General features: G+C 54.8%; 4 protein-coding genes across 14 annotated transcripts in view; 3 read left to right on the forward strand and 1 right to left on the reverse strand.

Moving 5' to 3' along the window:
- The window catches only part of ZNF775 (zinc finger protein 775), a 31884-nt gene extending 12932 nt beyond the window's left edge, over positions 1-18952 (forward strand). For 3 of the 5 annotated variants that reach the window (XM_082399057.1, XM_082399059.1, XM_082399058.1), the window contains one exon: positions 4476-6818. In XM_082399057.1, coding sequence (XP_082255183.1) covers positions 4476-5998 — 1523 coding nt within the window. In that variant the 3' untranslated portion in view covers positions 5999-6818. Of the gene's footprint in view, positions 1-1954; positions 2011-4475; positions 6819-18219 lie in introns of those variants that run through there. The other 2 variants (XR_014246703.1, XM_082399060.1) reach the window with 2 other exon arrangements.
- LOC309631878 (uncharacterized protein) lies at positions 13040-19382 on the reverse strand (the record flags this gene model as incomplete). Its single annotated transcript, XM_082398757.1, has 5 exons — positions 13040-13352; positions 13912-14015; positions 18335-18560; positions 19016-19213; positions 19378-19382. 5 exons carry the CDS (start codon positions 19380-19382, stop codon positions 13040-13042), a joined length of 846 nt encoding a protein of 281 aa, XP_082254883.1.
- On the forward strand, positions 13397-18952 carry LOC309632043 (uncharacterized protein). 4 transcript variants are annotated; one of them, XM_082399108.1, is made up of 3 exons: positions 13397-13552; positions 15708-16595; positions 18220-18952. In XM_082399108.1, the coding sequence occupies exon 2, from the start codon at positions 15736-15738 to the stop codon at positions 16345-16347; it is 612 nt and encodes a 203-aa protein (XP_082255234.1). In that variant the 5' UTR covers positions 13397-13552; positions 15708-15735; the 3' UTR covers positions 16348-16595; positions 18220-18952. The 4 variants fall into 4 exon arrangements, with proteins under 4 accessions (XP_082255234.1, XP_082255231.1, XP_082255233.1 ...); XM_082399105.1 differs by lacking the exon at positions 13397-13552 and adding an exon at positions 13857-13989; XM_082399107.1 differs by lacking the exon at positions 13397-13552 and adding an exon at positions 13885-13985.
- Positions 19198-22466, forward strand: part of LOC309632036 (GTPase IMAP family member 8-like) — a gene marked incomplete at its 3' end in the record, with an annotated part of 61248 nt that continues 57979 nt past the window's right edge. For all 4 annotated transcript variants that reach the window (XM_082399090.1, XM_082399087.1, XM_082399091.1 and 1 more), the window contains exon 1: positions 19198-19385. In XM_082399090.1, the coding sequence (XP_082255216.1) occupies positions 19381-19385 (5 nt within the window). In that variant the 5' untranslated portion in view covers positions 19198-19380. The remainder of the gene's footprint in view (positions 19386-22466) is intronic.

Below are 22466 nucleotides of genomic sequence, written 5' to 3' on the forward strand. Positions count from 1 at the left end.
CGTTTAGGCCCCCAGCATATCCATGTTGTACTTACCCTCCTATGTAATTTCCATGTGTATTGTGAAGTCGGGATATTATCAACCTCTTCAATATTTGCTGCTGTGATGGGTGAAAAGATGCTACACTGTTATTTTGCACTTTGCTGATTACTAGCGAGGGTGCACCTCTTTTCATCCTGTCTATAGGAGTCCTTTATATACTCTGGATATTAATCCTTGGTCTGGTCTGTCATATATCTGCACATATGTTCTCCTAGACGTGTGCTGTCCAGTAGGCGGCCAATAGCCACATATGGTTATTTAAATTTAAATTTAGATTTAAATTAATTTAAATTAAAAAAAGTAAGTTCAGTTCCTCGGTGGTACTAGCCACATTCCAAGTGCTCTGTAACCACCTGTGGCTAGAGGCCGCATGTGTCAGAGAGCTCGGGTGTAAAATGTTTTCACTCTGTGGAAAGCTCTGTTGGAAAAGGCTGCCCCGTACGATCATTTCTAGTTCGCTCATGTGCAGTATCCTTTGTCGTACAGGGGTTTTAAATTTAGTTTTTATGTTTTGCAACCTGTTTAAGAAGATTATCAATTACCTCTAGATTCTAAACAAATTCTCCTAATTCTTCTAATACTGTATTTGCTTCTTGTAAACCAGCACTTAAATGCATCTGGAACTGATTTTTATAAACAGTATGAACTACAAATCTAACTTGAATATTTTTCCCAAATGGAGAGTTAGTTGGTCCTAAATTGATGAATAGGCCAGCCTTTCAGTGTTGACTTGGAATGCTACCTTGTATCGCATATCAAACTTTTCTGTTCTTTTGATGTATCTGTCAGTTATGTGTATTCTACACTTTTAATGATTGTTTTTAGCTTTTTTTTTTTTTTTTTTTGGTGGGAGGGACTCTCACAGCCTCACCTCACCTGGCTCACTATGGGACAGCCCCGTCAATACAACTGCATCAGTCAAGACTTTTATTAAATGGACTTTATTTTTTAGAGCAGTATTAGGTTTACAGAGAAAATGTGCAGAAAGGACAAAGACTGCCCTATACCCTTCTCTACAGTTTCTCCTGTTATTAACGTTTTGCATTAGAACGGTGCATTTTTTTTTACAATAGATGAACCTTTATTAACACATTTGTGTTAAATAAAGTACATAGTTTGCATTAGGGTTCACTCTTTGTGTTGTACATTCTGTGGACAGATGCTTAATGTCCTGTACCTACCATTACAGTATCAGGCAGAGGAGTTTCACTGCCCTAAAAATCCCCTGTGCTCTGCCTATTCGTCCCTTTCCCCCTGACCCTTCAACCCCTGGCAACCACTGATCTTTTTACTGTCTCCACAGTTTTGCCTTTTCCAGAATGTCATATAGTTGGAATCATACAGTGTGTATGTAGCCTTTTCAGATTGGCTTCTTTCACTTAGTCATATGCATTTAAGTTTCCTCCATGTCGTTTCATGACTTGAGATCTCATGTCTTTTTATCACTGAATAATACTCCATTGTATGGTGTACCACTGTTTATCCATGCACCCAATGAAGGACATCGCTTGGATGCGTCCACGTTTTGACTGTTATCAATAAAGCTGCTATAAACATCTGTGCGCCGGTTTTTGTGTGGACATAAGTTTTCAACTCCTTTGGGTGAATACGTAGGAGAGTGATTTGTTGGATCGTATGGTAAGAGTATCTTCAGTTTTGTAAGAAGCAGACAAAGTGTCTTCCGAAGTGGCCTCACCATTTTGCATCCCGCCAGCAACGAATGAGAGTTCCCGTTGCTGCACAGCCCCGTCAGCGTTTGGTGTTGTCGTGTTTTGGATTTTAGCCATTCTAATGGGTGTGTGGTGATAGTATTTTAGCTTTTAATGTTGCATAAGCCAAATTCTTCCTTGCTCATTTTTAGAATCTCTGGGTGATTTACACACATAGTAAATGTTACAATTTACTTAATTAGGATTACACTGAACTGAAACATTTCGGAATGGAGAGCTTCTTATCTAGGAATATGAGGTACCTGTTCTTTTATTTACATTTTATCCCTTCAGTAAAGTTTAATTGTTTTCTTTATGTTTTGCTTGTATATTAGGTATACTTACAGTTACTTTATTGCCATTCTAAAAAGTTATGAATTTTAATGTTTTTTATCTGGCAGTTTTGTTGAAACTTTTATTTCTAAAACTTCATCAGTGGATTCTCATGCACATTCTAGGTTAATAATTATCAGCAAATGACAGTTCTCTCCTTTCCAATATTTATATATATCTTTCTTTTTTCACCTTGTTCCTAACTTGAATAGGCTTCTAATCTTTTGCCTTCGGTTATAACATTTGCTGCAGTTTCTAATACAGCTCCTTTGTCAACCTAAGAAAATTTCCTTATGTTCCTAGTTTGCTAAGAGCTTCCTTCCTTCCTTTTGTCTTTCCCCCTCCCTCCTTTCCCTTTTCCTTCTCTCCCTCCAGAAATGATGTTGCGTTTTATCATGGGACTTTTTCACATCTATTGAGATAGTATAAGGCTTCTAATGTTTAAAAGGTTAATGTCATGAACTGTGTTGAGTCATCTTCGCTTTCCTGGAGAAGATCCAGCAAAGCCAGGATAGGTTGTTCTCTTAGCACTGCCAAACTTGCTTTGCCAGTGTTTTTGCTTGTTTGTTTTTTGCATCTACTTTCAAAGAACGATAAACCTATAATTTCCTGCCTACCCCACCCTTGTCTTATTCTGGGTCATGTTAACATGTAAGCTTCCCCCCTCCCCCTGCCCTAGTCATGGCCACAGTTTATGTAAGCTGGGAATAGTCCTTCCCGTGAAGTTTTAGTAGAACCTCTTTGTACGGTTCAGGGGCCTGTTACCCATTTTCGAGGTTGAACTTTAGTTTTCTTTTCAGTCTCTTCTAATTGTTTCTATAGACATGGTTTCTACCTTTTCTTGAGTCTGTTTTGTTAATTTATTTTTCTTGCAAAATCATCCATTTTACATAGATTTTTCAAATTGATATAATGTCTATACATGGTATTTTGGGATTTATCAGAATCCTTTTTATATCTTTGTGTTCCCTTTATCCTATCATCTCTGCTTTTGTCTTTATTAATTCCTTCCTCTTACTTCCTTGGGGTTTACTTTGTTGTCTTTTTAATATTGGCAGCGGTTTTTTTTTTTTCCGGCTGTGTTGGGTCTTGTTGCTGCGCGGGGGCTTTCTCTAGCTGCAGTGAGCGGGGGCTACTCTTTGTTGCGGTGCGCAGGCTTCTCACTGTGGTGGCCTCTCTTGTTGAGGAGCACGGGCTCTAGGCGCTCCAGCTTCAGTAGTTGTGGCTCGCAGGCTCTAGAGCGCAGGCTCAGCAATTGTGGTGTGTGGGCTTAGTTGCTCCGCGGCGTGTGGACTCGTCCCGGACCAGGGATTGAACCCATGTCCCCTGCATTGGCAGGTGGATTGGCAACTGTTGTGTAGAGTTTCTCTTCTTTGTTCACAACTGTTTCGTTTATTTTTTATTGAACATAAACTTTTTCTTGAAGTATAACACAGAAAAGTGCACAGGTCGCGGGCTGTATAAATTCTCCAAGTGAACACGCCCATGTAACCAGCACGCAGACCCAGAAGGAGAACGTTGCCAGAGCCCCAGAAGTGCCCCAGGCCCCCTTCCAACCACAGTGCCCTCTATCAGGGGGCCATTACCCTTCTAACTCATCCATTAGTTGGCAGCTTTTGACCTACGTATAAATGGAATCAGTCTGTATGCAGTGTCTATAGCAAACCTTTTCCATCACGGCTTGTGTCCATGAGCCCAGAAGCAAAGCGCCCTCCTGACCTGAGCACAGTGTAAGGGGTGGCTTAGCAGCAGAGCGTGCTGCTGGTGTGTGGGATTCGTTTAGTACAAGGACGAGGCAACACCTATTCTGGGCGCTGAGACCTTTCTGGCCTTTCTTGTTCATGGCTTTGTTGAAGAAAGGTGAGGCTGCCAAGAAGGTAAGGTGCTCACGCACCACGGCTGCTGCCCTGGAGAGGCCTGGCAGGGATGCGGGGCTTGGCTGCCCAACCCCTGGGGGGGGACTGGACGTGCACTCGTCCAGCAAGTGTCCTGCACGTCCATCCCCTTCGGAAGAGAAGGAGAAGTTTTGAAACTTGGCCACTTTCTGCTTGCTTCCTGGGCCGGAAGACTTCCCTGGATTGGCTTCTTTTACCTTCTCTGCATCCCCTGGGCCTCAGGGTGGAGGAGGCGGGCGGCGGGGTCGTTGGCACAGCAATGCTCACCTATCGTTTCTTTCTTGTCTTTTTTCTTTGCCTTCCTGCACACCCCAATCCCCGCTTTATTGTCCTTTCCACCCTCCCTCCTCTCTTCTTCCTTCTGCATCCTTTTCTCCCGCCCTATTTTCTGCCAAGCTCTGCCCTCCTGACGCTTCTTCCCTCCCTCCCGCCCTTTCCCTCCACCCCACGTAACACCAAATGACTCTCCCCGTCTCTCTCCCTTCGCCTCCGGCAGGAGATGTGCTGGTCATGAAGATCAAGCAAGAGAAGCCAGAATGGCTGCTGCAGACGCTGGGGCCACAGGCCGCGCTTTGCCAGAAGGATAAGGAGAACATTTTCCAGCAGCGTCGGAGCCTTCCGCCATGCCAGACCGTGGGGAAGCCTCGAGCCTGGGGGGGACAGGAGGAGACTGGGGGTCCAAGGTGGGGCCCTCCTCTTGAGCAGGATGGCGGGCCGGCAGGCCGGGCTCCGGGGGTGACCGCCAGCCCCCTGAGCCCCGCTCTTTCTGCCGGCGAGGGTCACTTCGTGTGCCCGGACTGCGGGAAGAGGTTCAGCTGGTGGTCGTCCTTGAAGATCCACCAGCGCACCCACACCGGCGAGAAGCCGTACCCGTGCGGCAAGTGCGGCAAGAGCTTCAGCCAGAAGCCCAACCTGGCGCGCCACCAGCGGCACCACACGGGCGAGCGGCCCTTCTGCTGCCCCGAGTGCGCTCGGCGCTTTAGCCAGAAGCAGCACCTGCTCAAGCACCAGAAGACCCACTCCCGGCCCGCCAGCCACCCGTGCCCCGAGTGCGAGCGCTGCTTCCGCCACCAGGTGGGCCTCCGCATCCACCAGCGCGCGCACGCCCGGGACCGCCAGGGCGCCCGCGCCGGGCTGCAGGCGCTGCTCCGGGACGCCACGGCCCATCGGGGCTGTCGCCCGCGGCCGGGGCCCCGGCGGGGGCGCCCCGAGTGGGCCTGGCTGGGGCTCTGCCAGAGCTGGTGGCGCCAGCCCGGGGCCCGGACCACCGCCCCCGCCGAGCCGCGCCAGTTCATCTGCAACGAGTGCGGCAAGAGCTTCTCGTGGTGGTCGTCGCTGAACATCCACCAGCGCATCCACACCGGCGAGCGGCCCTACCCGTGCCCCGAGTGCGGGCGCCGCTTCAGCCAGAAGCCCAACCTGACGCGCCACCTGCGCAACCACACGGGCGAGCGGCCGCACCCCTGCGCGCACTGCGGCCGCAGCTTCCGCCAGAAGCAGCACCTGCTCAAGCACCAGCGCACGCACCTGCCCGGCGCCCCGGCCGCGCCGCGCCCCAGCCGCGCCGCGCTGCGGGCCCACCAGCAAGCCCACGCCGCCGCCGCCGAGCCGCCCGCCCAGGGCGCCCCCGGCCTGTTGCCGCCGCCGCCGCCGCACGGCCCCTCGCCGGCCCGGGGGCCCGGGGACGTGCCGTGGGGCCGGGCGCGGGCGGGCGAGCCGGGCGAGCCGCGCCAGTTCATCTGCAACGAGTGCGGCAAGAGCTTCTCGTGGTGGTCGGCGCTCACCATCCACCAGCGCATCCACACGGGCGAGCGGCCCTACCCGTGCCCCGAGTGCGGGCGCCGCTTCAGCCAGAAGCCGAACCTGACGCGCCACCGGCGCAACCACACGGGCGAGCGGCCCTACCTGTGTGCCTCTTGCGGCCGCGGCTTCAGCCAGAAGCAGCACCTGCTCAAGCACCAGCGCGTTCACCGGGGCGCCCTGGCGCCCACCCCCAGCGCCAAGGGCACGGCGCTCTAGGGGGCCTGGACCCAAGCAGACCCATGGGCGGGGTGGGATTCTTGCGTGGTGCGTGTGGGGAATGACCAGGAATGGTGGCTTTTAGAACCCCAGGGGGTGAGACCCTATCACAAGGTGCTTTCTTCAAGGCTTTCATACCTGAGAACAGAATTCCACAAGCATCCCAAAACGGGGACCGGGAAAAGTCCCGGGAAGGGCTGAGGGAGGAGGTAAGATCAGACATCCTCACCCTGGAGCCTGGATGTGTCTGTGATGGTTGAGGCCCGTCCGTGTCCTTCCTCGGAGGTGGGACCGCAGCCCTCGGGCACTGAGTGCGGGGGCTGTCGACGGCCCTGGGCGAGGCTCCCTGGGTGAGATGGCGCAGGTCTGGACTGGTCAGCTGTGGCGCCAGCCAGCCGCGCTCAGCTGCCCAGGGGCGTCCCTGTGGGGGAAGTCTCAACAGACTGAGTGACACCCAGATGGGAGCTGGGGCTGGGGAGGGGCACGTCTATGCTCGTGCGAGGCCAGTGCCCAGCACTTAATGGCTATTCAAGACATGTTGTTGGAAGGAGGGAATGGTTTGATGGTCCTCAACACTGAGTGCCCCGCTGCCCAGGGTGTTGTGGTGGCCGGCTTGACCCTAGGACTGGTGTGTGTGTGTGTGTGTGATGGTCAGGGGCTGGGACTCGGGGGGCGGGGGTGGTCTCAGCTGGGGTTTGGTACCTTGGGGAGGGACCTGCAGCAGGAGAGCAGCGAATGTGCTGCTCTGACTCGGTGGGCACTGCCCGGGATCCTTATCAACGCCGGTGTTGCAGAAGAGAGAAATGAAGGATTGATTGTCTCCTGTGGTCTCCTTTCTAAGCCACCCTTCCTGTTCTCTGGGTCCTTGTGTGCTTGGAGGGATCCATTTGCCCCAGGACGAGGGCAGGGAGCTTTGGCCATGAGCGTAGCCAGTCCCCATGGCCAGTTCTTGCTGGGGGTGGAGGGCAGTATTCTCTTCCCCTGTTTCCTCTCCAAGACAATTTGATCACTTCCCACATACCCCCCTTGACCTCTAGCCCCTCAGAAGTCACTCCTCATACCCTTCCAAAAGCAGGGTCGGCTGGGGCCCTAGTGCTAGCAGAAGAGCCCAGGGCACCAGCCCGGCTGTAGCCTTGGACCATGTTCTTCCCACAGGAGGGGAGGGGATTGCAGAGGGGGTGGGTATTGGGGTACCAGGGTTGGATAGCTGGGAAGTGGGAGGAAAAAGGGGAACCCTAGGGTGATTCTGTAGGAGGAGAAACTGTGCCTTCCTGCCTCCAGGGGCCCGCCTGGTTCTCCCTTGAACTCAGAGAAGTGTTATCTTCTCCAGGAGCTGTGCTGTCACCCTGGCTTCCGGTCACCCCTCTTCTCAGGTTTTGTTTAATCCCTTTCATCTGGCAGGAGCTCTAAGTGTTGTAGCATCACAAAAAGACATATGGAGGTGATCCAGCTTAGCTGGGTAACACAAGTCTGGTGGTGGTTAATGTTCAGCCACGGCCGCTGACTCGTGGTCCAGGCCTTTGGTCACAAACCATGCTGTGTGAAAGCTCACGAATGGGTGAGGTGTGCCCGTCTGGGAGTTCAGGTCTGAGGGCCAGCCGGGGGCCAAATCAGAAGGGTTTTCCTAAGCACGCTCTCTGACCCAGCCCTAGGTGCTCCCCCGTCTCCCTGCAATGCCCTGCCCCTCTCCTGCAGCCCCTCCCCCAGCCTGCCCTGCTCAGGGAAGCAAAATGCTTGGGATCTCATCAAAACCCACTTTAATGATGGGGTATTTGCTCCCTCAAATTCTGAGGCCAACTCGAGCAAGCCCTGCTCCTCCAGGAAACATCCCAGAGGTACCATGTCTGCATTAGAGCCCTGTTGAACCAGGTTCCTGAGGAGCAGGGCAGGCAGATACTGAAGAGGTCAGCTGAGCAGGAGTTTCCATACAATAGAAAGTGTTATCGTTCCCAAATGGCCTGTGTTTAATGATCAGATCAATCAAGCAGCTGCACTGGTAAGACTTGGGGTTAATGAGGTCTGATTGCAGCTCCCCTCTCCCACCAAAGTCGTGAGAATGAACACCTGTTCACTGACCCCAGGTGACCTACCTCTTCAAAAATGGGTGCTTTGGGTCACAATGGGGACAAGGCCAAGTCCATCAGAGTGAAGAATTACCGAGGTGCACGTCCCATTGACCAGGTTGGGATGGCAGGGTGGCACAGCAATGATTTACTAAACAAGCCTCCGGCGTGCCAGGCACTGTGTCAGACCTCAGGGACGCTGTGATGAATAAGCCATTGTCTTGGTCGGCTCGGGCCAGCGTAACGCCACCACAGGCTGGGAGCTTTAATGACAGACATGCATTTCTCACAGTCCGGGAGGCTGGCAGTCCAAGAGCAAGGTGCTGGCAGATTCTTTTCCTGGTGAGGGCACGGTTCCTGGCTTGCAGACTGGCTGGCAGATGACCACCTTTTCTCGGTGTTTTCACATGGTGGGAGGGCGGGAAGGAGTTGGGGAGAAGTAAAAGAGAGAGAGAGAAAGGACCTGGTCTCTCTCTTCCTCTTCTTAGACACTGATCTCACCAGGCGAACCTCACTCTCATGACTTCATTTAAACCTAATTCTTAATTGCCTCCCAAAGGCTCCATCTCCAGATGCCACCACATTGAGGGTAGGGCTTCAACATATGAATTTGCGGGGACACAATGCAGTCTCTAGCAGTCACAGACCCTGCCCTTGAGGAGCTCCTGGGCCTTCGTGGAAACTCATTTTGATACACAGCTTGGAACAATCTATACGGTCAACTCTTCAACAAATCGTTCCCAGCTCCAGCTCTGTCAGCAAGGCATTCTTATTCACCATCTCACCTCGAGTTAGGACCTGGGCAGGGCAGTGATATAGGGGAGGGGGAGGGGCACGGTGGGACTAGTCCAGCGGGTCACGTTGCAGGTGGATGGCAGGTCCCAGGTCTCCTGTTAGCCTAAACCTCTTCCGCTGTCACGATGGCAGTCTTCTCCGAGGGAGGCCTGGCATTGTCAACTTCAATTTTAATTCCCTTTCATTTAAAAATAAACTAGGTCAGAGAAAATTTAGGAAAAGACACGCCATAAAAATCAAAGACAAGAAGGTCAGACCTATCCTTGTGGTTTACAGTTCAAAATGTTCCGGAGGATGCTGAGATGAAAGGCTTGCATGGGGGAACAGAAAACAGCCAGGAGTAAATAAACCAAGATCTTAAAAGACTTATTTATAGCCTGTCCACAGCCAGGTAAGTTCCTGTCTGCGGTGGGGACCCAGGGCCAAGCTTGCAACACACCAGATGAGCTTGGTGGGGCTGGAGTTCCAGGAACTGCCCTCGTCACCCTTGTGTCCTTTGTTAGGGACAGCCTGGCAGCTAAGACAAATGACTTAGGTACCGGGAAAATACTCGTCCTTGGCAAGGAACGTGAGCTTCGAGTCAGCTGGCCAGACGGCAGCCTGCTCGGGAGGGTGTTGTTCCCGGCTGCCCAGCCCCAGGGAGCTGCAGGGAGAGGTGCCCTGACCAGGGGAGAGAGGGGGACCTGCAGGGACTTCGTAGAGAGCGCCTGGCAGGAGTAGGGGCTGCTGCCGAGGCCTTTGCTTTTTCTTTTTAAAGTAATTTGGGTTTGGTAAAGAACTATCCTTGACCTTTGGCAAGAGGAGGAGGGTTGTGGCCGAAGATAGTATGTTTTCACATATCACTGCTCTTACTAGATCCTAGCGGAGGGAGGGACATGAATGGGTCCCCATGGGCTGACCTCTGGATTAAAAAGAGAATGGTGTCTGCCGGGTCACTCAGATCTGGAGGGGGAGGTACCCTAGAGCAGCACCGTCCAGGGGAACTTTCTGTGATGATGAAACGTTCTGTATCTGTGCTACCCAAAACCATGGCCACCAGCCACATGCTGTCGAGCCCTTAACTGTCGCGGGTGAGGCTGAGGACCTGAACTTTCAATTTTATTTGATTTTAATTAATTTAAATTTAAAAAGCCACACGTGGCTATTGGACAGTAAAGCCCTGGGAATAATGCTCCTGTTGAGAAGAAGTAGAAATGTTTTCTCTCACCCCTGCCCCTCACCCCAATCTAGAAAGAGCTTTCTTTCGACGTTGGGAATAGTGGGTAGAGTCAGTTCTGGGGCTAAATTCTGGCTTTACCATGTAAGCTGCGGGACCTTGGGCAAGGGACCTATGTAAGGCATGTAGTGTAGTACCTGGCACACAGCAGGCAATAAATGATAGCTGTGGTCATTTTAAAAATAACCTCCCCGTGTGACTACTTGCACGGCATTTATGGCAATGGAAGTTGTACCATGGAAGAAGAAGCAAAGGATTTTCCCCAAACAGAGCTCAGTCGCCATAGAAATTAACTGGTATCAAGCACACTGCAAGCTTAGAGGCTGAACTGATGTCCTAGGTCACATCTTGGGTTTTAACTTCAAGGAAAAAGAACTTTGAAGCAGATGTGAACTCGTGCCCAGAGCCCCACATCACCATTCTGGTCTCGCAGTGCCTCCCAGCCCTCAGAGCCATGTCTGGGGCCCCTGAGCCCTTACATTACATCGGCACACCTGCTGGCCGAGGGGCCACCTTTTCCCTCCACCACTCTTAGGTGGAATCTGCAGACGTGCATTCATTCATTCAGCAGACATTGACCGAAGGCCTATGATATGCTGGGCACTTGGGATACAGAGATACTGAAAACACAATCCCTGCCCTTTGAAGCTCAGGACCTGGTGGGAAAACAAAAGTGAGCTAAATCCCTATTTGAAGTCAGCACAGGTGCCTTAGGGAGGGATGTTAGGGATCACTGTCCAATCTGGGGAGACAGGAGGAGCTGGTGGGGGACAGCATGGTCACCTAGCTGAGTGCAGAGGCCCTGGGGATGCAGCCCAGAGCCGGGGGAGCCAGAGGATGACCAGGCTGATCTCTGCGAGGGACCACGCGGGTCCAGAAGAGTACCTGGGGATCGTTTGTCCAGCCGGTATACCCTGGAGGTGGGGGAGGGAATACAGGGCCCTGGGCAGGACTCAGCTGAGCTGCACATGCCTCTTCCCAGAATGAGGTCACGGGCCAGCTGTTGTTGGCTGTGAGAAGCCCAGGCCTTTGTTAGGGGCCGGAGTGCAGCTGTCACATGAGCCTTGTGGAGTGGTGGGGCTCGCCATGCCAGCCTCTGGCCCTGCCCGTGCGAAGAAGCACGGCTGCATTTGCAGAATGTTTCCGCGCTTCCATTCTATCGTGCTCACCACAGCACGTGAAAACGGAAGGGGAGATGCGTGTGGGAGTGTATGTATATGAAACCAGAGAAACGAAGTGACTCAGCAGAAGTCACACACACAGAGGCAGAGCAGGGGATGGAGGCCTCCCAGAGCCCTTGGCATTCCCACTGAGAGAGATGAGTTATAGGTGGTGTCGTCTGCTTCCCCCTCCCCCTGTCCCCAGCTGTGTTCCTTTCTATGTTGGCACAGGTTACCTAGAAAATGCTGCTAAAAATGTAGGTGACATCCTCAGGTATATTATCGATTTTGCCTTTGAAAAAATCTGGTCATTTACTAAGTGTCCCCATTTCTCCTGCAGCCTGCGGGAGGGATGAAAGCTGGTCCCTCTGGCAGGTGACAACTTTTGCAACAGGAGCTGGAGAGCTGGGAGGCACGGCTCTCCACAGGCCCTGGGGCGGAGTGTGGGTATGAGTTATCATTAGTGCTTAGGGGGTCTTTTCGTCAATGCCAGGGGAGCGCCCTGGGGTAAAACATCTATCCTGGTGGATTCATTTCTTTGGGCTTCCCAGAATTCCCTCCCTGTTGCCTCTATTGGAAATACCAATCTCCTTGGTATGTCTCACTCATGAAGCTCCACATACCTCGGTGAGGGGCTACAGAAGCAGCATGGATGGGGGTAGGGGTGGGGGTGGGTCCTTGAGAGGCTGAGAGTGACCCAGGGTGGACCTGCTGGGATGCACTGGTCCACGGGGCGCGCTGTGAAAGCTGGTAGGCCTGACCTTCAGGTCTGGTGTCGGGAGAAAGGGATTGGTTTTACTCCCAGGGTTGGACCCCACCTGGAATTCATTTCCCAGGCTCTGAAAGGCACACTGGGCGCCTGCAGAGTTGCAGGAGGGACCTCCTGAGGCTGGGAGGCCTGTGTCTTCTAGAGCCCCTCATCAGGGATAATGCCACCGTAACAGCCATATCCACTGTCTGCTGTAAGGAGCCCTGCCTGGACCTTCCGGAATCCCAGCTGCTTCATCCACCTGGCAGCTACAGAGGGCCGGGGAAGAAAAGGCTAGCTGATGTTCCTCTAGCACTGTTAATTTAAAAAATCATTTTCCTTCTCCAGCTTCAGTTTCTTTGTCTATAAAATGTAAATTTGGAGGCATTTTCTCACTCTGGATGAGACGATTACTCCTCATCCCGGTCCGCACACCGTTTCTGTTTGCAGGTCGAGATACCGGAGTGATACCAGGGAGAGTGAGCTGGGCCTACCTTTCCACTGAGCTCTGCCACTTAGAGCTGTGGGTCGCAGGGGAGTAGGGAGGGTAGGGGAGCCGCTCTGTGTTTCAATTTTATTTTACTTTCCCATCTGTGAAATGGGATAATAATACGTGTATAACTTAGACGGCACGTGATTATTGGAAGGCTCCCACGAGATAATATATGACAAAGGACATTGTAATAAGAGAAGTAATATATAAGTAAGGGGTATTATTAAATGACATTTGGAAACGAATTCAGCCCCGCCCTGTCCTCGTCAGCTGGTTCCCCTGGGTGTTATAAATGGCTCTTTCACAGGATATCTTTGTCTTGACTATGATGGGCTCACTTCTGAAAAGGACTGGACCGTAGGGGTATAAGTGTCTCCTCTATTCCCCCATCCATCCTAATAGCATAACCCGAGCCATATGGTAGGGTGGGCTCTGTCTCCCACCCATGAAACCCCTGCTCAGAAAGGCTGTGCCGGGGGCGTTCCTGCGTTCACCCCCTTCTCTCTCTTGCAAGGAAAGGCTCTGTCCCTCCAGCGCCCCCAGACCCAGTTTCCTTGGCGCTGGGGTCAGTTTGCGGGCCTGACCAGGCTAGCCCTGCCGTAGGATGAGGGAGGTGAGGATGCGGCTCTAACTGCTGAACTGGGGCCTCGGGGAATCTTGAACCGGGAATGGCTGGGGCAGGGGGCCCGGGGGGAGTTGGGGCGACCCGGCCCTTGGGGCGTTCTGCCCCCGGACCGGCCCCCGCCTGGTTCCCTCTCCTGTCCCGGCGGGCGCTGGGCTCGCAGCCCTCCTTGTTCCGCCAGCCAGGTTGTTGGCGAGTTAGACCTCCCAGCCTCACGGGGCTGCTGTGCGGCTGCGGCGACGTCGGCGACTGCGGAGCTGCGGAGGAGACGGAGGGCTGGGGAGGCGGCGCCACGTGAGTCCCGGGCCAGGCCAGGGCTGGGGCCTCGGCGGGAGATTACCGTATTTACCGAGGCCAGTGCCGGCCCCTGGGGGCGGGTCACTGCAGGCGCGCTACCGTATTTGCCGGGAGCCGCGCAGACCCTTTCCGGGAGTGGCGAGCGCCGCGACTTAATTATGTATTTATCCAGGGTTGCGTGGTTCCCCCCTGGCGCTGCGGGAGCGGGAGGGCGTGGGTTGCATGAATTCCCTAAGGGAGCCGGGGCTTGCAGCGGAATGGGGTGGGTTGCTGCAGCAGAGTGGGAGGCCTACATATTTTAGTGGGGGTGGGGTTGCGACGCAGAGTTTACCATATTTCTCCAGGATCGCTCCGGCCCCAGGAATTGGCAAGGCTGTGCGCGGGGGAGGGGGGGGGTCGGGTGGGTGGGGTCAACTCTTTTGATTAATGCCGCTATTTGAAAAGAACAGCGGTGCGGGAGGCTGGCCGTCTTTATGAGGGTGAGGGAGAAGGGGCGCGGGAGGCGCTGCGGAGAGTTACCGTATTTGCCTTGGGCAGCGCAGACTCGAGGAAAGAGCCACTGCTGGAGGCCGGAGGAACTGGGGCGCAGCCTGGTCTGTGAGTGTGGGATGGGATGGAGGCACCTGGGGGAGACAGGGGGGCCATGGCCTTGGACCCTCTCGGCGGGCGGGGCCCTTGGTCAGGGGTATAGCTGGGAGAGTGGGGAGGCTGCCCAGAGACAAGGCCGCGCTGAGATTGGCCAAGGGGACGGTGATGATCTGTCTTTGCAAACGTCCATGCAGCCGCCTGGGGAAAGACTTGTGGGTGGGGTCTGTTGCAAGTAGAACTTGTCCCCTTCCCCTGGGTGAGTGCTGTTCCACCCCAGCCTGGGGGTAGGGGGAGACAGAGGGGGTGCCTCTGGGACCCCACTCTGCCGATAGGTCCACTGAGGTTGTGGTTAGCAGAGAGATCTGGAAGTGTGGAGAAGGTCTGCATGGAGGACCAGGGGAAGGGCCAGCAAGCTTCCCAGTTGGGGGTGGGGGAATGCAGGGGAGTGGCCCCCTCATTCCCTCCGAGGCGGCCTCAGCGAGCTGCGCGAGCAGGAGCCTAGGGTTTGGGGGGCACGAGGGTGGTGGCCGCAGACAGTGCCCCAGAAGCAGTGGTCCTTTGGGTATTGATGGCTCTGTGATGCTGGCCAGGAGGGTGGTGGTCTTGTGTGTGTGTGTGTGTGTGTGTGTGTGTGTGTTTTGAGAGGAACTTAGCTAGTGAGCAGCTACTATGTTGAAAAGAGCTTTTGACAGTGAGGAAACTTAAGGCCTAGTCCTGGTTCACCTTGCTGTGTGACCCTGGGCAAGTAAGTGGGCCTCACTGAGCCTCAGTTTCCCCATCTATAAAATGGGGTTCAATAAGCCTGCCCCTTCCTCAGGGCTGTTGTGAGGACAGTGGGAAACAATTTAAGAGGAACACAGTGCCCTGGGAAAGAGGATCCTTAGGAGAACCAGTGTGAACGGGATGGAACTGAACTTGGGGGTGTTTGTTGCGCTTTGAGTGTTCCTCAGCCTTGGGCCAGGCTTTGCTGGGGCGATGCCAGATGCCAAGAGGAATCAAGCTGAGACCCGCCCTCTGGGAGCTCACACTGTGGTTCAGTGACTTGCAAACCTTTTACAGGCATGCCTCATTTTGATAAACAAAGAGCTGCTGCCTTAATGTTTAACTGAGGTTACTTTCAAGTTTACAGGGCTTTTGTTTCTTTTTCGAAGCTTTGCAAAAATATCTTTAAACCACTGTTGACCCACCCTTCCCTCCAGATTGGGGATGCACCTCCCTACCCCGCTTCTTGAGAATCTGGTTGGAGAGATAAGACGCATCCAGGTTCAGTATAACTTACAATACTAGGAGTCCCTGAATATCACTCATCAGCATTTATTCAATGCCTTGTGTGGCAGGCACAGTGTTTGATGTGGGACATAAAAGGAAGCGGCTCTGTCCTCAAGGTGCTCACAGGGCAGGGAGACAGAGGTGGCCTGACAGACCAGCATGCTGTGTGAGGAGTGAGGGTCATAGGGTTGGGTCACGTGGCTCAGGAGGGGCTGGAGACGTCAAGGAAGGATTCTAGCAGGAAGTGTCATTTTAGAAAGGCCTGAAGGAGGGGTAGGATGTGATTAGGGGTGGAGGAGAAAGAAGGGCATTCCAGCAGGGGGACACAGGCTCGAACAGGACTGGAGAGCGGCGGGTTCTGGAAGCCGTGGGAGCCCAGGGGAGTGTCCTCCCTGAGGCTGGGGCCTGGGTGATCCTCGGGTGCCCCCTGAGTACTCTCTCTGCTTCCGCCTCCCCAGGGGCCGGTGACTGCAGCCGGGAGTGCCCATGACCGAACTGGCGTCCTCCGGGGACAGGTCCCCTGCGGGGGACGGGGAGGAGGGCCTGGGGGACGACCGAGGCCTGGTCATCCACCACCCTGCGGAGGAGCAGCCGCACCGCTGCCCACTGTGCGGCCAGACCTTCTCGCAGCAGCCCAGCCTGGTGCGGCACCAGAAGGCGCATGCCGGAGTGGGCCGCGCGGCCGCCTTCGTGTGCCCCGAGTGCGGCAAGGCCTTCAGCGTCAAGCACAACCTCGAGGTGCATCAGCGCACCCACACGGGCGAGCGGCCCTTCCCCTGCCCCGAGTGCGGGCGCTGCTTCAGCCTCAAGCAGAACCTGCTCACGCACCAGCGTATCCACAGCGGCGAGAAGCCGCACCAGTGCGCGCAGTGCGGCCGCTGCTTCCGCGAGCCGCGCTTCCTGCTCAACCACCAGCGCACCCACGCGCGCATGCCCGCGCCGCACCCGCGCCGCCCCGGCGTCTTCGGGGAGCGGAGGCCCTACTTCTGCGCCCGCTGCGGCAAGAGCTTCGCGCGCGAAGGCTCGCTCAAGACCCACCAGCGCAGCCACGGCCACGGGCCCGAGGGCCAGGCGGCCCATTTAGGCCGCGTGCTCTGATGCGCGCTGGACCTGCTGCCTCCGGCTGTTTTCTGCCCCAGAGCCGCATCCGTGACCTCTGGAGATGGCGCTGGGCTTCGGCCCCCTCTCTGGCTGGGATCCCGGGAGACTGGGAGGGCTGGCTTGGGGTCTCAAAGGAGTGGGCCGCCTCCTTCCGCTCCTTCCCCAGGACCCTCTGGCTGGCTGCACACGGCTGCTTTGGGCCCCTGCGTTGGTTTTCCTCCGCAGGCCCACCCGGCTTAGAGCAGGTGAGACCCGGCGCTGGCCAGAGCCCGTCTCAGGCTTGTTCGGGGTCAGGTGGGGACAGGTGAGGGAGGTGGGGCGTACTGAGCTCCTAGGTCTACGACTAGTTTCTTACTAGATCTTCATTCCCTGAATGTCAGAATTGAAAGCGACCTGGAGAGGGTACTCTCCACAATCCTCAGGCCCACCCCCAGCCCCTAGGGTCTCCTGGCACCAGCACTTACTATTTGGTACCCTTGAGAAGTCATTTCACTTCATGACTCAGTTTGCTTATCTGTGAGCTGGGGCTAACGATGAGGGCTCCTCCTCCCTGGGATATTGTGAGGATTGTACTTGCTGCCAGCGGACAAGAGAGGTTGGCGTCACTAACTGAGCGCCCCAGTGTGCCGAGCAGTGTGTTGCGCAGGGCCCTTGCGAGGAGCACAGCCACAGGCCCTGTGCCCTGGGGTGCTCGCGCATGCAGGGTGATGCCGGCTCTCGGCTCTCGTGGGGACAGACTGCAAAGTGCTCTGGGAGGCCAGGTGATTGGTGTCGCCCAAGGCAGTTTGATGGTTTGAACTGGGTCCTGGGGACGAATAGGGAGAGCAAGGGTGTGGAAGGTTTCCAAGGCAGGGGTCCTACCTTGGAGGCTCACATTTGCTCTACGAAGGACTTTGTGGCAGGGAGAGGGGACACTGAGATGTTTAATGGGAAGAGCCCGGTGATCTCAAGTGCAGTTCAGGGACAACCGGAAGCAGTGAGGAGAGATGGAAGTGGGACGGGCGGGAGCCTCGAGGGTCCTGGGGTGATCCGGGCAAAAGAAAGTGAGGCCCCCCAAGAGGCTTGGCCAAGGTCATGCAGTGAGAAAGGGGAGAGCCAGGACCTGTCCCCCGGGCCTCAGGTTCCAAGTTGATGCTCGGAGGCACGGGCTTCTCAGCCGTTTGGCAGACAAGGACACTGAGGCTCACCCAAGCTGGCCCTAAATCACACGTAGGAGCTGGCGGTGCAGCGGTGGAAGCCTGGACCTCGTTTTGGGTTCTGGACCCCAAGACCCTTCATTTCTACTGTGTCATTGTTAAGAGAGGCTCTTGCAGGTGGGAAGATGGGGCTTCGGGGATGTGGGAATGTGAGCCTGGGCAGGGGCATCGCTAGGGGCTGTGGGTGCCTGAAGGGGACATGGCATCCTGGGTAGGGGGTTGGGAGGAAGGAAGCTGGGGGCTGGCAGAGGACCTGCTCTTGTAGAGCCCTCGTTCCACGCCCAGTCCCGTGCTCAGTGCTGGACACCCATCCCTGCCCTCTGCCCTTCCTTAGAGCCACGGGGCTTCGCAGCGATCAGTTGTCCTCTGCCTGCCGCCCCTAGGTGGCTGTTGCACTGTGGACTAGTACTTAGTGGTGGAGATTAAGAGATTAAATCGGGACCCAGGACATCTGGAACCAGTCACCAAGTGCCCTGAACCCACGTTGTCTCATTGGTAAATGGGATTAGTAATCCTTGGGTGCTTGGTAGGGGCTAAGAGGACTCAAAGCCCTGGATGGGTGCAGGGGGCCCATGACCGCTCCCTCCTAGCCCTGGAGAGATGGCTGACGGGGGCTGGGCAGGGCCGCGTCCCGCCCCAGACCTGACCCTGGTCTCTTTGTCGTTGTGAACAGATGTGGCGTGTACAGGACCTCTGGGCTGTGTGCAAGGCACACCTGACGCAGTGACTAGGAATGGGGCCCTGGGCTTGTGCCCCGGCATGAGGACACGTCCCCTAAGAAGACCTACCTCGGGAGGTGACAGCAGAGGGACCAATGGAGCCTGGAATTGGAGGCAGGTTCTGCGCCCCGGTGGAAAAACTCCCCGGACCTGCTGGGAGTCACAGCCGAAGAAGAGCTCGTGCTGCCTGCCTGGCTGTAAGCCTTCACTCTCCCGTGGCAGCGGGGCCGGTGCCTGTGTGGCGAGCCTGCTTCTGTGCTCCCGCCTGGCCCACCAGAGACGGGAGGTGAATTGCCTAGGAGAACACAGCAAGTTGGTAGCAGACTCGGCTCCAGAGGCAAGACCTTCCCCCAGGTGTGCACATACCTGCAGGCTTCGCTCTCCTTTCAGAGCAACGTTCTTAACACTTTTGGGGTCGTGAAGCCCTCTGACAAGATGGCAAAGGTTATGAACCGTCTCCCCAGGAAGACACACATAGTCACGTAGATGCAAGAATCTACAAGCAGCCCCAGGAGCTCCTGGACCCCAGGCCGAGATCCTTGGCCCCGGGACTAACCCGCCACTCCTTCCTTACCTGACACAGAGCCCCGGGTCAGGGCCTACATTCGAGTAGCATTTCATCCCCTGCCCTCCCCAACCCCTGCCCTTCCTTCCCTTGTTCAGGAATAAAGAATTCTGAGGAGGGGCCTCTTTTAGTCACTCTCTTCTCCCAGACCTAACAAGCAGCGCATCAGGTTTCTGGGGTCTCACTTCCCTTCCGCAGATGTTGCTGGAAGCTCGCTGGGCTGGGCTGGTCTTCTCTGGTTTGCGGTTGCTTGCTCTGGCTGTACCTGGCTGCCGGCTCGGCAGGATTGGGGGAAGGCTGGGGAGGAAGTGGAGCCTCCCTGCTGGGGCCCGCTGGCTCCGGGCAGGGAGAGAGGCTGGCAGACAAGCTTCTGTGTGTCCGGACTTCACAGCGGAACAAGAGGAGGGTGGTGCCGGGCCAGCAGCAGGGCGAGGGCTCCTCCGGGCTTCACACCTGAGCAGGTTGGCCTGGAGCTCCCCAGACTGGACCACCCATCAGAAAAGGTGGGACCGACTAGGGCCGGGCTGGGTTTTGATGACAACCGGACTTCATGAGGTAGGTTATAGTTAGTGAAACCCTTGGAGGTGGGGAGAGGCCTTTAGTCATGAAATGTAGGTCAAATCCCAGGGACGTGAGTGCTGGGGGGCGTGGGGGAGTTCTGTTCAGGTGAGAGGTCCCAGGGCTGAGCTGAGGTTTGGTCAGGGTTGCCAGGAGGCCCCCATGGGTTCCTGTCTCCAGTGCAGTTTGCATGTAGGTTCTTACCGTCTGCCATATGCCTGGCTCAGGGATAACAGGCCGCTCTGGGGGAGGTCAGAGAAATGAGGCCCTGTACTTCTGGAACTTCCTTCTCTCTGATCCTTGGCCCAACCCGGGGGACCCTCACAGATGCCCCTTCTCCTCTCATCTCCCTCCTCGGTCCTGCCTCTGTTTCCCCTGCTGTTGATCTGGCCTGTGCCCCCCTGCCTCCCGCCGGCTAAGCCCTCTTCTCCACCAGGCTGCCTTCCCGACCACCAGGCCCACATTCCGCCCTCCTCTGAACAGTCCCTGTGTTAACACACTATCACACACCTGAAATTCGTGTGGAGTCTTATGCAGTAAGTCCCCTACCTGTGAACCTTCAAATTGCGAACTTTCAAAGATGCGAACGTGCATTCCATCAGCGTCAGGCGTGAGTGAAATTGCAGCCTGCCCTCCAATTGTGTTAGTTGGGTACCTAAGCTAACTTTGCTGGACTTACGAACAAATTGGACTTACGAACGTGCTCTTGGAACAGAACCCATTCGTGTGTAGGGGACTTACGGTACTCCTGTTTCCCGTGTGTGTGTGTGTGTGTGTGTGTGTGTGTGTGAAACCTCCGCTGAGACTGGGAGCTCCTTGAAGGCAAGGGCTGTGTCATTCCGTCTTGAACCCCAGCAGGGTCTAGCACAGGGCTGGGCTCATAACACTCAGGAAGTAGTTGCCGACTGGCTGGTGGGTCCAGTGCTGGAGGCTGTGGGGTGGGAGGTGATGGGAGGTGTGAACGGGGAGAGGGACGTGAGTCCACTGGTGAGTGTATCTTAGTGGCTGTGGGCTGGCTTTCCTGGGCAATAACAGCCGCAGGAGGCCTTGGGTTCTCCCCTCCTTGGGGCAGTGGGACAGGAGAGATTCCCCCCATCGACTCCGCAGGAGTGTGTGTCAATGGGTGTCCAGGCTGGACGTCTCCATAGGTTGCTGACGCTTGCTGGGGCTGACCAAGGGGAATCAGTGTTCTCTCAACCTCAGCTCGTGTGAGGTGTGGTCATTTGGGGCTCCGCTGGGAGCAGGGAGGTGGCCTCCAGTTCCGCCTCCATCTTTTCTTGAGGAGTTACGTTCCAGGTCACGTAGCTCAAAAGCCACAGCAGTGAGTCAGCTCGGGCTCCCCCATGTGGATAATGACCACTACTTGGGTGTGAGTAGTGGATACCGGGGCCCCTTGGGGTAGCCCCCCGGCAGCTTGCTCAATGCACAGCGAGGCAGACCTGCTGAGAACCTTCGAGGTGGTTCCCTCAGCACCTGAGTGCTGGGCCACTCCAGGGCTGGCCCATCCCCCCCCAGAGGCCCTGGCTGGTCGCATCTCTCTCCTGGCTCTGGTCTTCTTATCTGCTCCTCCTGCCTCGTGGGTTGTGAGAATCGGATGAGTGTATATATACACTGTGCACGCTGCAAAGCCCCACGGAGGGGCAGGGGCTGCTGTCATTGTCCTGCCACTGTCTCCTGCCGCAGGTGGGCCTGGCCGCTGACACGTCACAGCCCAGGAGTCTTCTGCAGCAGAAGGTTCTGGAGAGTGGAGTTACGCCAGGCCTGCCACCGCGTTGCCGAGACTTGGATGAGCAATTTTCCTCCTGTTCCTGGTGAGGGGCTGGGCTTGGTCATGGCCAAGGCTCACTCCAGAACCTTCCTTCTGTGCCTTGCTCTTTTTATTTATTTATTTATTTATTTATTTTTGGCTGTGTTGGGTCTTCATTTCTGTGCGAGGGCTTTTCTTTCTAGTTGCGGCAAGCGGGGGCCACTCTTCATCGCGGCGCGCGGGTCTCTCACTATCGCGGCCTCTCTTGTTGCGGAGCACAGGCGCCAGACGCGCAGGCTCAGTAGTTGTGGCTCACGGGCCTAGTTGCTCCGCGGCATGTGGGATCTTCCCGGACCAGGGCTTGAACCTGTGCCCCTGCATTGGCAGGTGGATTCTTAACCACTGCGCCACCAGGGAAGCCCAAACAGAGCTTCTTTCTATGGTTACCTCTGTTGTCTGTTCTGTGCAATCCTCCCCCCTTCCCATTACACTATACCTTCCTCCTCTGCTGCTTTGTTTTTTTTAATAAAAAAAATTTTTTTTAAAGTATAGTTGATTTACAACATCATATTGGTTTCAGATGTACAGCATAAGGATTCAAATTTTTATAAATTATACTTTAAGTTATTATAATAAAATATCGGCTATATTCCCTGTGCTGTACAATGTATCCTTGTAGCTTATTTATTTTATACCTCTTGTAGTTTGTACCTCTTGTCCCCCTACCCCTATCTTGCCTCTCCCCACTTCCCTCTTCCCACTGGTAACTACTATTTCTCTATATCTGTGAGTCTGTTTCTGTTTGGTTATATCATTCACGTGTTTTATTTTTTAGATTCCATGTATAAGTGGTAACATACAGTATATTTCTTTCTCTGTCTGACTTATTTCACTGAGCATAATACTCTCCAGGTCCATCCATGTTGCTGCAAATGGCAAAACTTGAGTCTTTTATATGGCTGAGTAGTATTCCATTGTATATATACATCACTTCTTCTTTATCCATTCATCTGTTGATGGACATTTAGGTTGCTTCCATATCTTGGCCATTGTAAATCGTGCTGCTATGAACATTGGGGTGCATGTATCTTTTTGAATTAATGTTTTCATTTTCTTCAGATATATACCCAGGACTGGGATTACTGGGTCATATGGTAACCCTATTTTTATTTTTTGAGGATACTCCATACTGTTTTCCATAGTGGCTGCACCAATTTACCTCCCCACCAGCAGTGCTGGAGGGTTCCCTTTTCTCCACACCCTCTCCAGCACTTGTTTGTTGTGGTCTTCCTACTCTTCTTTATCACACTTTCATGGGTAGGCCTTTGCCC

The sequence above is a fragment of the Balaenoptera borealis genome, assembly GCF_965194805.1.
Source record: "Balaenoptera borealis genome assembly, chromosome: 7".
Taxonomy (NCBI): domain Eukaryota; kingdom Metazoa; phylum Chordata; class Mammalia; order Artiodactyla; family Balaenopteridae; genus Balaenoptera; species Balaenoptera borealis.

Bases quoted from the DNA above. Each gene is read 5' to 3' on its own strand.
- LOC309632043 (XM_082399108.1), top strand. From the start codon at position 15,736: ATGACCGAACTGGCGTCCTCCGGGGACAGGTCCCCTGCGGGGGACGGG.